The 15,200-nt window shown below is 45.2% G+C and overlaps 1 protein-coding gene across 3 annotated transcripts in view; it reads left to right on the top strand.

Annotated features, from left to right (window-relative positions):
* Positions 1-15,200, top strand: part of PLCH2 (phospholipase C eta 2) — a 321,195-nt gene that overhangs the window by 246,237 nt on the left and 59,758 nt on the right. For all 3 annotated transcript variants that reach the window (XM_065575187.1, XM_065575186.1, XM_008167192.4), the window contains exons 8-9: positions 9,089-9,292; positions 10,948-11,068. In XM_065575187.1, coding sequence (XP_065431259.1) covers positions 9,089-9,292; positions 10,948-11,068 — 325 coding nt within the window. The remainder of the gene's footprint in view (positions 1-9,088; positions 9,293-10,947; positions 11,069-15,200) is intronic.

Raw genomic sequence — 15,200 nt, 5'->3', positions numbered from 1 at the left:
CCCTTTATCCACGGTGGTCCCATCAACTCCAAAAGCAAACAAGGAGCGCTAGTCAGGCCCTGGAAATGTTGTTTGGTAATAGATTGTACGGGAAGGGTCTTGAGTCATGTTTTAAAAAGCAACAACATAGTATCCGCTTCTGTGGCTGTGTTGAACTAATGCAGAACGGCCAAGTATAAATTGGTACTGTCTGTTCTACCTGAATGAATGGGGTAGTTTCCAATACCTGGAGTCACCTCTTTGTCTTTGATGAAGGATGGTCCCTATATAATGGATTCAGGTCTCTCCTGCTCTGGGGACTGAAATCTCTGTTGCCCTGTCCCTTGTGTCCTCTCCTACACTAGAGCAAAGTGAGCACAGCAGGTAAAACACTCCATTCGGGATGTGTTGTGCTTTACACCCACTTCACCTGAGTGTGAGAACGGAGAATCGGGTCCATCAGCTTGGCTTCCTTGCGATTGGACATAAGCCTGATCTTATCTGAGACTTAGAGATGTTGGACAAGAAGGGACCATTGTGATCATCTAATCCGACCTCCTGCATACCAGAGTAATTCCTGCACTGAACCCAGGTTGTCTGGGTGAGGGAGAGCATCTGACTTTCCTCTCGTTCTGTTTTAACACAATGTCTCTTCCTTCTTACCGTCAAACTCAAAAGTGGTGTGAGCAGTAACTCCCATGCAATCTGCTGCTGTGCTCAAAAAACAGATTGCACAGATATTAACTACATTGTATTGCCTGTTAGGTTCTATAAGCGTTGCTTATGAAGAAGTCAAGCCTGTGAGCAACAGTACTTACACAGAGCAGGCAAAGCATAGACTGAGGGGTCACCTTGACAAGAGGCACACAGCTACATTACTCACGGCTGGTTGTGCTGCTGTGAGAGATTTTGGAGCACAGTTGTTACTCTACCATGAAATTGAAGTCTAACACAGGAACCAGTAGCGTGGTCCTCATTTAAGAAGTTATTGCAGAGAGACGCCATATGATTTCTTTGTCTTTCTTTTTATATATACAGTTTCTTATGGGTAGAAAAGATGCTCTTGTGCTTAAGGCACAAAATAGGGAGTCAGACTTGGGTTCTACTCTTAGCTCTGTGCCAGACGCCCTACGTAACCTTGGGTTTAGATCAGTTTGTGTCGGTTTTCCCCCCTGCAAATGGGAGGAGTAATAACTCTGACCTCTGTTCTTCCCAGGAGGCTGTAAAGCTTCACTTCGCTAATCTTTTATAAAGCACTTTGAGATCCTGGCGCTACAGCAGCTCAGAGCATTGCCCTTTATTATTGTGATTTGAAAATATAAAACAAGTACTTTGGATAGTTGAAGGCGTTTACGATGAAACATGCTCTATTTCTCTGCAACTTTTTATTGATAATTGGTTGCAGTTATAAGATCCTACCTGGTAATGACTGAGCATTTGGTCTGTCAAAAACTGCTGAGAGAGTGAGTAAGTCTGGGAAATGTCTTGTCTAGGCTGCATATCTAGGATACACACCTGACCCTGTATTGAAATGTGTAGAAGACTGTCAAGTCGTGTGTACCCAGGACTCTTGTTTGCAGGCATAGCAATTATTGCAATTCTTTCTGCTGATCTACACATCTCATTTACCCATATCTTATCCCATGACGTGATTTTGAGAGACTGCATGCCTAATCAAATAGTTAATATATTTGGGGAGTGGAGATTGAGAACACACCTTACAGATTACTAGATTTTTGCTGAGGATGGGCAATAACCAGGCCTGAGACTAATGTGTCAGCTCCAGAAGTTATTTTTCATTAGGCTGAAGAAAGGATGGAGGGGGGAAAAGCCCCTCTCTTTTGCTCAGACAGTGTCTGAGGGGGGCTGTGTAGGGCTGTTGTTTCCCAAGCATTCTCCCTCTTACCCCACTACCTTTTTTAAATTGGCATCTTCTTCAGGGAAAAGTTCCTTCTTTAGGGCTGTCCACTCTAACATGTCTAGCCAGCCCCGTGTCCTCTAAACGTTCTTTTCCCCATAGAATGTTGTATAATCTTATAACCTCCTTAGACTTCAGAATGCTGCTGCTTCATTTATGTAATCTAGTACAGAGTTGTTCTTATCGTGGCTTTGTGCTATCTAGACGTTAGGTCTCTCTTGCCCTCTATAAAGGCTAGCTGGAATAGGGCTAGCTAGAGAGGCTGGATTGTAACAGTGCTGAAGACAGAAGTCCTCTGTTTGCCCCCAAAACCAGTGCGGCTACACGCCATGCAGTGCAAGTTCCCTGCCAATGAGTTGGAGCGCCCATTTGCTCCTGGCGATCTGTTGAGATTGCCACGTAGGGATCTAATTTATGTCCTCCCTAGTGGTGGCTTCTTGTCATGTGGCACCTGACCAGTAGGAACTGGAATGAGATGATGATTTTAGTAGGATCACTGTTTGCTGTTGAGCAAAATAAAGCACCTGGTGGGATAGGAGGCTTTCCTGAGAATGGAGTCAAGCTCTTGAGGTCTTTGTTTCACACTGCTGACAGCATCCCGAGGCATTCATTTTTCTTCATTCTAGAGCTGACGGACACAGTTAGTGTTAGCTAATTATGGCAATTTCAGCCTTAAACTTCAGCAAGTGCATGAAACAAGCAACAGGGCAGTTCACAGGGTGTCCAATTAGTGATACACAGAACCGCTCCTTCGGCAGTCAAATCTATCTTCCAGAATGAGAGAGTGATTAATTTGCTGAGAGCAGCTGGTACTATTTTTGCTAGTGTGCAATACATCCTATTGATTTTTCATCCTAGCTGATCTTATTTGGGTAGCCTCCTGCTTTTACTCAAGCTATGGTAATGGTTTGCTGGAGGAGGAATTCTGATTCAATTCTCTTGCAAGCTGGCCTAATGCTGCTGTGTCTTAGGGTATGTCTACACTACCCAGATCGGCGGGCAGCGGTTGATCCAGTGGGGGGGGTCGATTTATCACGATAAATTGTCCCCCGAGCTCTCTCCCATTGACTCCTGTACTCCACCGCCGCGAGAGGTAGCCGTAGCAGTGTGACTAGCCTATGTAGTTCGTTGGTATTTTTGCAGTTCCAGCAAAGAGATTTTTTCGTTAAAAACAAGTGGCATGAATGCAAACCAAGCATATAATGATTTAATAAATGAAGATCAGGCGTCAGTTTATCTGCACAGATCCACAACTGAGCAATTCAATATAATAATAATTAGTGTACAATTGTTTTTCTTTCAACATGTACTAACCCAGTTACTCTTATGGAAAAGTCCCTGTTGTGTTTAATAGGAATTAAACCAATTGGGTTCCACAGAAATTACTTTAATATATAGAATGTTAATAGATAATGAGAACCTTTTCTGTAGGTGGTATTTGAATTCTCTGTCACAGGAACAGAATTCTCTGTTACATTCAATAGCAGTGGTCCCTAAACTGTGGGGTATGCACCCCTGGGCGGGGGGCACTGAAGAATGTTTGTTTGGGGGGGATGCATCGGGCCCTGGGCCAGCCCCCACAGGGGGGTGGGGGGGAGCACCACCCAGCTCTGCCCTCAGCCGCAGCTCCTCTCCGCCCCCAGTCCAGCTCCGCCTCTAGCCCCAGTTCCTCCCCATCCCCAGTTCTCCCCCCAGCTCCACCTTCAGCTCAAACTCCTCTGAGCCAACTGTGCAGGACCAGAAGGGGACATGGACTGATTCTATTACTGGTAAGAGAGGGGAGTGACAGGAAAGGTTTGGGTACCACTGGTCTTATGGGATGATTGGAAAGCCTATAAAAGCGTTACTCTTTTCCATTACATCCCATAGAACTCTTCCATAAGAGTAGCATGACCTAGCTTAGTTTTTGAACCTTCATGATACGTCCTATAGAATTGTATGGAAAGGGAGGACACAGCTGAATGCAACTGACCGTCTCTGATAGGAGTGTTACTACATTTTTGCAAGTCTTGCAGACTTTGTTTTGAAGGTGAAACTTTTGGCATCTAAGATGGCATATGAAGGGATTTCCCTTGCAGGAAAAAATAAAATCCCCCTGGAGACAAACATCTGAAAAATTGCACTTTGTCCTTAGTGGAAATTCAGTTTTTCCCATTTGTTGCCTTCGTTTTTACCAGTAAAGAGGTGTCTGAGCTAAAACGACAGTGTCGCACTCTTAAAATTTTTTTTTTTTTTTTTTTTTACACAAGTGTTTGCTTCTGGTCTGGCTTGTTTCTAGGGAGGCTGGACTGGCTGGCTTTGCATGCCATTGGAAAGGGGGAAACGTGAGGTGCCCTGTTGGGGTTGATGTCCATTTGCAGAGTTGTGTAGGATCCCCTGATTCAGCACAGCACTTAGTGTGTGTGCTCATGGGATCACTTGACTGCTTTGAGTGAAGCCTGTGTTGAAGAGCCGTGCTTTGGTTCAGAGCCTACCCTAGCAGGGACTGCATTAGGGCAAGGTTGAGGCTTTCCAGAGCTGTCTCAGGGTGGATTATTCAGCACTTAACTACCAAAGTTCTGGTTGTAGCCTGTGTTTAACAGCTCAGTTTAATAAGCATGTTTAATTAACACTCAGAGTCAGAATTTGAAGCCAGCGAGAACCATCATAAAGGAAATGTTTTTGCAGCAATTTATCCCCAAGTTAATTTTCCCTGCAGCTTGAAGGCCAGTATTGGGAGGCTGATTCAGATGATTGTTTCTTTGTGTTTTAATTTCCTGGGTAGTCCTCTAACTGCATGACAGACTGATGTATTGTTTCACTAGAATCATAGAATATCAGGGTTGGAAGAGACCTCAGGAGGCCATCTAGTGCAACCCCCTGCTCAAGGCAGGACCGACCCCAACAAGGGAGTGTGTTAATTCATTTAGGAGGTAGCAGCATCTTTATATAGTCCCCACTTTGCTTATGGACTAATGAGAGAGATGTCAGGGGAATGATTCATGACAAAGCAGAGATCCCCGGGAATAAAGTCCTCATTGTTGTGGAGAGCTGTTAAGACCCAGTTGCAAATGGGGAACATGCCGCGTTTCAGTGGAGGTGAACGAAAGGGATTTGTGGAACACTTGGGATGGAAGTTATGGTTTTTAATAAACCTCTCTCCTGCACGCATTGGGATGTGAGGTAACAGTTCAACTATGGGAGAAAATCTGAAAAGGGACATACTAAAAGATGCCCTGGATCATTGTGCCGTGTCCTTCAAGGTGACGAGTCTGCATGATCAACCAAGATTTCATCGCTTTGGGAAGCTAATTCTTCAGTTAGCGTCTCTGTGCCTGGTCCTGCTAACGAGCGGCATGGTGCCCAATCCACGGTATTTCGGCGTCCTGCAAGCTTGACAAAGATACAGACAGTAATGTGGTGCTGGCCTCTCTTTTGTCAGCGTGCACATGAGGAAACGTGGTGGCCCATTAAAGTTAGGGATTAAAGTGTCTGTCTGCAGGAGCCAGGCATGCTGCCCTCCTACTGAAGGGCAGACCAAGAACGAATGCACAGCCACGCCAGATGGGTTGGGGGCTGAGGCGTTCTCGGGAAGGCTCTCATGGGAGTTGGAGGAAAGAGAGGAATCCTTTCACATTGTTCCTGGCTGTGGCTGGGCATCGGAGCCTGTCTGCATGGATGACAGTAACCCCTGCAGCTGTTCCTCTCCCTCTGCATGTAGGAGAATGGCCAGTGCATCTATGTAATCATGGCTCAATTAGCCAGAAACCTTCATACTTCAGACACTGGTGTAGGGGACACCTGTGGAACAGCACTCTGCAGGATGCCAGCAGCCTCTGAGAGAGGGGTCCTCAAATCCTGCCTCTCTTTGTGGAGTGAACCCACACTGGATTTGCTAAGTTAGGGGGGCAAGGTTTGGTCCAGACAATCTCATATGACCCTTACTCCTGACATGCAACACTGCTTTCTCAATATCTGATTCCTGACTGGGCGGGCCTCTGAATGTGCCAAGTAGTAGTGTGGCTTTGTCATGTCCCCAAGGGACTGGGATGAGACTACCGTCCCCCAAACTCATCTCACTGATACGCAAAGGTCTCCAGAGGCTTCCATCTACTCAACCCTTGGCCAGCATCTGTTTAATAAAATGAACCTGAATCATCAAATCTAGGCAGTAAACAAACTCTAAACAATACATCCCCAAAACTAATTATCAGACTCTAGGCGTGTGCCAGTTTTGAGTTCTGCCTATGCTGGGGTCTGTGTTTTTTTTTTTTTTTTAAACCGCAGACCTTCGAGGTGAACATAAAGACGCGTTTAAGGACTGGTTGCTCCAAAGGTTACAGCAACAAAATTGACAAATCTGTCACAGTCCAAGTACAGACACAAAGTCGAACAGCAGCACTGTTGGGAAGATTAGGATATAGCTAGACCAGGGGTGGGCAACCTATGTTGAGCTGATTTTCAGTGGCACTCACACTGCCCGGGTCCTGGCCACCGGTCCGGGGGGCTCTGCATTTTAATTTAATTTTAAATGAAGCTTCTTAAACATTTTTAAAACCTTATTTACTTTACATACAACAATAGTTTAGTTATATATTGTAGACTTAGAGAGAGAGAGAGACCTTCTAAAAGCGTTAAAATGTATTACTGGCATATGAAACCTTAAATCAGAGTGAATAAATGAAGACTCGGCACAGCACTTCTGAAAGGTTGCTGACCCCTGAGCTAGACCAAGCAGCATCAGAGAGCTGAAAAGATACAGAAGCCGCAACTGAAAAGTAAAAGGAATATTAGGACAGGCTGATGGAAGACTTATGAACTTGTATATTGTGTCTGGACCTGTATTTAAGACCAATTATCAACTGTTTGTAGCTTTATGGTGAGTTTGCCAGAGAGAAAGCATCCGCTGCCCTGGATGGAATGCTAGAATTTGTGACTGTGCCAGATAAGTTTCAGATTCTTAATAGAGCAAATACTTAGGAGTCCTGTAACTCGGACTTGCAGCCTTTCACTTCCAAATCTGACATTTGGGTCAGCTTTTCTAGTCTAATTAAATCTCCATAGAGCTGGCTGCTACTGTATTGGAGATCATGAGTCAGTTGTGGCATATACTGTCCATAGAGGACATTAATTGTCGGAAGTCAGTCGTGGAGATAACCCAGTTGTTCGGTAGGAATTAGGATTAGTCTCCCAAATGGAACCTGGATACACTCTGTCATGAATGATGAGCGAAACTGTAGGCCCAAAGTACACAAGCCTTAATGAACCTGGTCTGAATTAATACTGTGACATAAAACCAGATTACTTTCACACGGCTTCCAGTTCTGTTGCCCAGCTAACTTTGTGTCACATAGGCCACCTATCCTATCGTTGCTGTTATGATGTATTGCTTATATTTTTCTAGCACTGAGATGCTAGGGCCCTATGGTGCTAGGTGCTGTGCAAACATGTAACAAAAAGACTGTATTTGCCCAGAAGAATTTACATTCTAAGTCTAATAGTAACACTGAGCTGAATCAGGTTAGTAACACCTAACCTGGACTGGCTACCTTTTGGAGGAAAGATCTCCATCCTGATTCTAATCCCCTTGGCCAGAGTTATCCCAATTAATTCATAACATTTTTTTGGAAGAGATATTGAAGCTCCTGCTTCAGGGTTTAAGCCAATCTCTAATTATTAGAGACCAGGATGAGACCTAATGTACGGGACATTTTACCCCACATATGGTACTGCAGGGGTTCTTTGCACCTTCTTCTGATACATCTGGTACTGGCCACACCTGGAGCAGGATATTGAACTAGATGGACCTTGGGTGTGGTATAATTTGGCAATTTCTAGGTATGTGAAAGACGGCAAGAGCAATGACGTGTTACCCTTCTGGGAGTGCAGAGGGATATTCTGAGCTGTTGTTTTACTCTCCTCAGTGGGATTCGAACAACATTCGTAGGTACGGCCAGGCTGGATCAAATGGATCCGAGGATCAGGGGTCTATCTCGTGTAGTATCTTGGCTCCAACTGTGACCCACACCACATGCTCCAAAGAAGGTGCAAGAAATCCTGCATTGGTACTTATGGGCTCACCTGCCCTTGAAGAAGGTTTCCCATTAACCTCCAATAGGATTCATGCCCTGAAGTAGAGAGGTTTATATTCCTTCCAAAATGTATCTTAAAATCATTGCTCTTGAAACTCTGAATGTTCTTCTTATCAGTATAAATGTTCATTCCTTTATTGCATCCTGCTAAGCTTTTGGCCTCAAAATGGAGCATTTAAAAAGCCTGTTCAGTAGGGTTATAGGAGAAGAAAGGCCTAGCAACTCTACCTAACAATCTGTCTGCCGTGTAGTTCCTTTCCTCTGGGGTTAGCAGCTTCGCAGCACCATCTCTGGTGACCTCCGAGAATAACAGTGGACATTGGGAATAAACACAGAGGGAGCAGAAAAGCATGAATAACCTTTTCATTTACACATTATAAATGCAGATATGATTGCTCTCCAAGTGGGTGCATTTGTCTCGTTGTTTACACAGACCCATATGCTCAGTAATTCCCATCAGAGAGCTATCGCTTTGCAAAGGAAAGTAAGGGTTTCTGAAAGGCATCATGTAGGAAAAGAACCAGAGCATCTTGGTCTTGCTTCTATAGTTCCCATCATCTCAGGTACCAACATAACCAGGAGTTCTCTTAAACTGGGGCCGTTTTTTCCCCAGGTCAGGGGATTGGAACCACTTGGTGTTGCCATTTGGGGGTCATTGGCCTGATGGCTGTAGAAATGTTGTCTGCATGGAGCCGAAGCTGATAGGCTGCCAAAATGGTCAGTGGCCGAGGTTTAGCCTGCATAATTCGATAGGACTTTGGCAGCTGTATGACCGTGGCTTCTCTCTGATTGCTGATTTTTGAACCATGAAAGTAGGTGATCTTGGCCTCCCAGTTTCTCTGCTTGCTTTTTCTTGAGTCTCAATGAGCCTGTTAGACATGGAAAGAGTCCAAACCCTCCATCCTGTAAAAGGAAAACTCACCACTGCTCTCATGAGAATTTGGTGTTCAGACTGTTTCACAGCAGATGGGGTGCAGAGGTGTTTGTGTCAGACTGGTGTGTGCTGGGAAAGAGGAAGAATATAGATAAGGGAGAATTTATACCGAGCAATCTCTGATTCACATTCTGCTCTCAAACAGAACAACAAACACTGATGCTGGCCTATCGGTTTTTCCTACAGGCTTCACCAATTACACACGGAGCCCGTCGGGGGACATCTTCAATCCAGAACACTACCAGGTGAACCAGGACATGACCCAGCCTTTGAGCCACTACTTCATCACCTCTTCCCATAACACCTACCTCATGGGGGATCAGCTGATGTCTCAGTCTAGGGTGGACATGTATGCCTGGGTGCTGCAGTCTGGCTGCCGCTGCGTGGAAGGTAAAGACAGAAGGGAATAACTGTGAGGTAATCAGGAGGCTCCGCAGTTTGTGTGTCTTGTCTTTTAGGATAAGAATCATGAGAACAAAGTAAATGGGTTGGGGGAAAGGTTTAGCACAATGTGCATTTCCTGTATAAGCAATGGCAAAACAGGGCTTCTATGACAGCAGTATTTGTGGCCTCCTCGCTGGTACACTTTCCAGGACACAGCAATAGGAAGAGGCTTGAGGTCAGTGTTGTTTATACTCCTAAAAAATTATGAATCCATCTTATAAGGAAGAAGGCTCTTTTCCCAAAGCTAATCTAGGCTGGTTCTCCATTCGCTGCGTAGGGCTTGTGATGTATGCTGAGCCGTTCTGATTCCATCTCGTACAGGGCATTGGTGCACATACATGCTAGCCAGGGATTTGCAGCCATGTTGCTAAGTGGGAGGGAGTCCCAGGTACGGAAAAGGGCGTCACACTATGAAAATGTTGTGACAACCCTTGCACTCTGCAGTGGGTTTGTAATTTGTGGTTGGGGAATCCATCGTGGAGTCTATTCGCTTAGTATCCTCTAGGTAGCAGTACCCATGTTGTCCCTGTCTCCAAGGTCTTGACCACTATATAGAGGGTCAGTCTCCAGGAAGTAAATATGGCAGCCTGCTCAGGTCGAGGTCTGTGGATGTGGTAACACATTCTCAGGAATGAAGCATCACATGGAAGTATGCCTGAAGGTGTGTGTAAGGCTAGGGAGAATTCACAGGAGGGACAGAGGTGCTTAGATCTTGGCATTACTGCTACCCTGAGGAGCTCTGCTGAGAATCTATTCTCTATTCTAGTGCTGAATCCGAATGGGATTTTTATGCTTTAATATCTTTCCCCAGGAACATATTCCTCCACACTCTCACAAAAGAACATCTTTTTTGCTTGGGGCTTTCTCAACTGAAGGGATCTGGGTCATCTGTTCACAACAGAATTTCATGGCAAGCAAGTGCCTGCAGAGGAAACCGCTCAGTTACCTATAGGGAGAGACACGCATGAGGCGGGGGGGGGGGAGGCAAGCCTGCACTCAGCTGCGAGACGGTGGGGGCAGGTGCTGTGGCTGGGTTGCAGGTTCTCAGCACCTTTTGCAGAAGCATGGCCCCAAGTCACTCCTGGTAGGATGACACTACTGTAATGGGTGGTTATGTTGTTCGGCAAGATGCGCCCAGTACCAGGAAAATCTCTGGCTCTCTTTTTAATGGGCTTGAGTCTGTCTGTCTGAATGATCTGTTATAACGGGGTGGCCAAACTTGCTGAGCCACATACAACAATCTTCAGAGGTTCAAGAGCTGGGGTGCATCTTCTGAGGCTCAGGGTTTCAGCCCCACTCCTGCGGAAATCCTGAGTCCTGGGAGGAGTGCTGCGTGGGGCTGAAGCCCTGAGACTCCCCTCCTCGCTGGGCAGAAGGCCCTATCCCACCACCCTGCTGCAAGGGAGAGATCCCAGGACTCCCCCACCGCCCCCCCCCATCTGGTAAGTGGAGAACAGGGAGAGTGTGGGAGGCTCTGCGAGCCGCACTTGAACTGTAAAAGAGACGCATGCAGCTTGCGAGCCATGGTTTGGCCACCCCCGGGCTATAATCTATGATCCTAAAATCTAAAGATAAATGAGACCTTTGTTTTCCCTCTGCAGTTGACTGCTGGGACGGGCCAGATGGTGAGCCAATTGTCCACCATGGATACACCCTCACCTCCAAGATACTCTTCAAAGACGTGATTGAAACCATCAACAAATATGCCTTCATCAAGAATGAGTACGTACCCAGCCTGCTGCTAGCTCCTGTGGTATCCCCTGGCTGCGTGGTCCTGGATCCCGGTTTAGGTGGCACCCCTCTGCAGAAGCGCCAATGTGTGCAGTGTCATGTTTCCTGCCCAGGACGTTGTTCATGGTGTTCAGCTTATAGGCAGCGGATGTTTTCAGCCGTGTCCCATATACCACCAACCATAGATCTGTCTTTTCACTGGAGGGCATGATGTGCCTCAGTGGAGAGAGCATTAGGGGAGGAGGTTCCTGCTGATACTAGCCCTTACTTGGTACTTTTTAGAGCAGGCCCGTGGGTGCTGATTCCATTTGGCAGCAGTTTTTGGAGGTTTCAAAACTTGTTTTCCTTCCGCGCTGGAAGGGAAGCCAGACCTTTCTAACGTGTCTGCAAAATGGAATAGTGTCAAAATGTCCATTTTCTGATCAGAGCCCAAGCGTTTTGATTCGGGAAGGCAGTTTTGTGTGCTGGTGTCTCTCTGTCATGTGGGGGTTAGGCCTGGGATGTGAGAAACCTGGTTTAAGTCCTTGCTCTACCTGATTCCGAGTAGAGTTTTGCGTCCTGCATCTATCTGATTCAGAGTGAGCAGGGAGAGTTGAACTGGGGTCTCCAACCTCCCAGGCCAGTGCCCAAACCACTAGGCTAAGGGTAAGTCTACACTACTGGCCGGATTGGCAGGTAGCGATCGATCTATCGGGGATCAATTTATCGCGTCTAGAGTAGACGCGATAAAATCGATCCCCAATCGCTCTGCCATCAACTCTGGAACTCCACCACGGCGAGAGGTGGAAGCGGAGTCGACGGGGGAGCGGCAGTGGTCGACTTGCTGCCGACCTCAGCGTATCTTAGGTAAATCGACCTAAGATACGCTGACTTCAGCTACGCTATTCCCGTAGCTGAAGTTGCGTATCTTTGGTCGACACCCACCCCCACCCCCAGTGTAGACCTAGCCTAAAGTATGAGAGACTCTCTTTGGCTTTCTTCCCTCCCTCCCAAAAACCTTCCTGTCAAAACAGACGGCTCTCCAAAACGTTTTGGCTTTGTCTAAATGAAGTTTTGTCAAACATGTGCTGGCCAGATCTGCTAGGGATTTTAAGGGTCTGATAATCTGATCCAGAGCTCACTGAGGTCAATTGGAAATCTCCCATTGACTTCATTGAGCATTGGTTCAGGTCCCTACGTGTGCCCTGAAGCCAGTCAGCCATCCTTAATAGAGCTAAGCTGTTCTGACATCTCAGCCAAAGCAACCTTACTGTACACGCTGGTGACTTGAAAAATCCCAGCTGTTTGCAAGAGGGTTTTGGGACACACAAGAACAGAAGGCAAGAAAGTTACCTTCCAAAATGCCTTTAAAATGCTGGTAACTCCTAGTGCCATTAAGGAAAGACGCCTCTTTGGGGGGTAACTGTGACATTGTTACCATTAATTATTCATTTATTTATTTCTTAGTAAGGACCAACAGTTGGCTTACGAGAGAAAAGCAAAGGCATTGGGACTTATGGGTCTTTTCCTCCCCAGTGCAAATCTCCTAGGACAGTACAGACTGGTGCAAAATCAAACTAAGAAGCAAGCTTTTGGCAAAAGCGTTGAGCTCAAATTAGCTACCGGTCTGGAGGTTTCTCCTGTGTGTTTTTTGTCCAAGTCAAAATGTAATTTCTCCTTCTAATGCAGGGCTTTGAGGGGCTTGACAGAGCAGACACTTGTATCCCACCATCTGCGTTAGAAATCACACTTTAAAAAAAATAATCCCTTTGTGTGTTGGATTCTGCACTTGTCCCAGAATCGTGTCACCTGTAAGCTAAACAGGGATCCATCTGGCTTTGGTTTATATCTAGTGCCGATCACCTTGGTTTCAAAATTCTATGAATCCTCATTGACGAGTTCTAAGGAGTGCGATGTGATTTCCCAGCCTTCAGCCAGAAGGACCCCAAAATAGATGCTGAAAATGAAAAATAATGCTGGAAATTGATTGGCTTCCAAGGTGTGCCCTTTACGGGATGCTGTCTAGGTTGTTAGACCTTGATAATGAACTTGTTTTGGCAGTAGTTCCAGCTGTGTGTGTGTGTGTGTGTGTGTGTGTGTTTCTTTTCGGTGGTCTTTACTTAACAATAATCTAGAGCTTCGCTTCAAACTGGGTCCTGCTCTCCGAGTAACAATGTGCTGTTGTAGGTGGTCCACATAGCTTTGATGCTGTTCCCGTTTGGGTGCAGTGTTACCCTTGGGAGCAGTCTGGAATTAATCTTTCCAAATCCTAAACCTGTCTGTGTTTTCCAGTTTGGAAAAAAACGGGAGAACTCTAGACGTGGTCCAAAGCTCATTGAAGTCCATAGAAACGCTCTCACTGACTTAAACTGATCCAAGGATCACTGATTTGTTAGCAGAAGCATGCATCCCCAAGAACGTCCAAATGAATGGTGTCATATAAATATTGTCTGATGGCTCTGGTTTGCCCACTTTCCATTTATATAGTGAGGTGGCTGATTATAAGACCTGTGAATGTCTGTGCTGGATAAATTGGGTGGTATTTCATACTGCATTTATTGAGCTGCCATAATTTTTTATGGGACTTTCCATCTCACTGTTTATCACCTCTGAATGTCTTGTCTTCGGAAGAGCGATTCATATCTGTTTTTTTTAAATGGGCCTGGAGCTCTGCCGTGATCATGAATAGTATGAGGCACCATTAGGATTTGCCTGTGTATTTGTCAACAAGCTACTTATGATTCCTGTAGCTATTACACAATTGTTAGACAATGAAATATGCTCTGAGTAAGGTGAGGCTGTTAGAGACCAGACGAATGGTAAGCATTTTAATAGAATAGTGGTTCCCAAACTTTAACAACCTGTGAACCCCTTTCACTAAAATGTCGTCTTGCGAATCTCCTCCTAAAAATGAATATTTCCAGGGATTTTCTCCTTTACCTGAGTATAAATTATAAAAGCCGTGATCTTGGAAATATAAAATTTGTTTTTATGACATGCTTATTACACACTATTTAGTATTAATTATTATATACCATTACAGTATTTTTATTACATTATGAAAATAGCAGTACTCTTCCAAGCTCACTTTCGTAGCTTGTATCACTTTGAATAAGGCTGTTATAAGACAAGGCTCCTGTGTTTCATCAAGGAGTATCAGATGTGAAACATCATGAAGGTATTTAGAAAGCCAACTCGGAGTTCCTCCTACACAAGCATTCAGGTCTTGAGCAGTCCAGGCAAACAACGCACGTTACAACAAATCTTAAACTTGTTCTTCATAATAATTTTAAAAACAATACTAGCAGCCTATTTAATTTTAAAAACAGCAAAAAATATCACCTCCCTTTCCATTTCTTATAAGGAGTCTTGAAGTTTAAATTCCTCAGTGTGATAGATATGCTTGCTTTGATCTGCTTAGCTCTTGGAGGTCCAGGGGCTCCGTGCTGCTGGCCCCGTGCTGCCCGGGGTCCCTAGGGACAGCTCTGTCCACCATTAGGGAATTTTTTCCTGAGAACCCCCTGTAACATTTCGCAAACCCCCCAGGGTTCACGAACCCCAGTTTGGGAACCACTGTAATAGAACAATCCTATGGGGGCAGGAATGAGAGGCTCTGCCCGCTTTGTGTAAAATATGTCTGAAAATAATTAAAAAAAAAATGAAATGAAATTGTTTGTTGCAAACCTAAAAAAACAAGTAAAAATGACTTTGTACCAAAGTGTATGATGATTAGTAGTGTGGTCAAATCAATAGGATGCTGGCCTAGCATTTAGAAAAGCTTGGGCAAGTCACTTTACCACTCACTGCCTCAGTTTCCCAATACAGGATAATGATGCTGACTTTCCTTAGTAGAAGCATCTGTAGATTTATGGATGAAAATCTCTAGATGCGTGACTTTTAAACGTAACACTTTCTATAGTGCTTTTATTCTCTCAAATCCAGGAACAATCTCCAGCGAACTGCTTTGTGAGATGCACATAAGCAAACGTTATCCCCAGACATGAAAACCAAGATATGCCGAGAGGTTGCAATTAGTTTTGGGTCTGTAACAGGACACTACCCTGTGCCCTGGTTGGCTGAGTCAAACCCATGAGAGTATCAGTAACTGTCCCTAGTCAGACTGAGCTGCTGAATTGGTTGGATT

This window comes from Chrysemys picta, chromosome 21, assembly GCF_011386835.1.
Source record: "Chrysemys picta bellii isolate R12L10 chromosome 21, ASM1138683v2, whole genome shotgun sequence".
Lineage (NCBI taxonomy): Eukaryota > Metazoa > Chordata > Testudines > Emydidae > Chrysemys > Chrysemys picta.
This window is presented reverse-complemented; position numbering and strand designations above follow the sequence as displayed.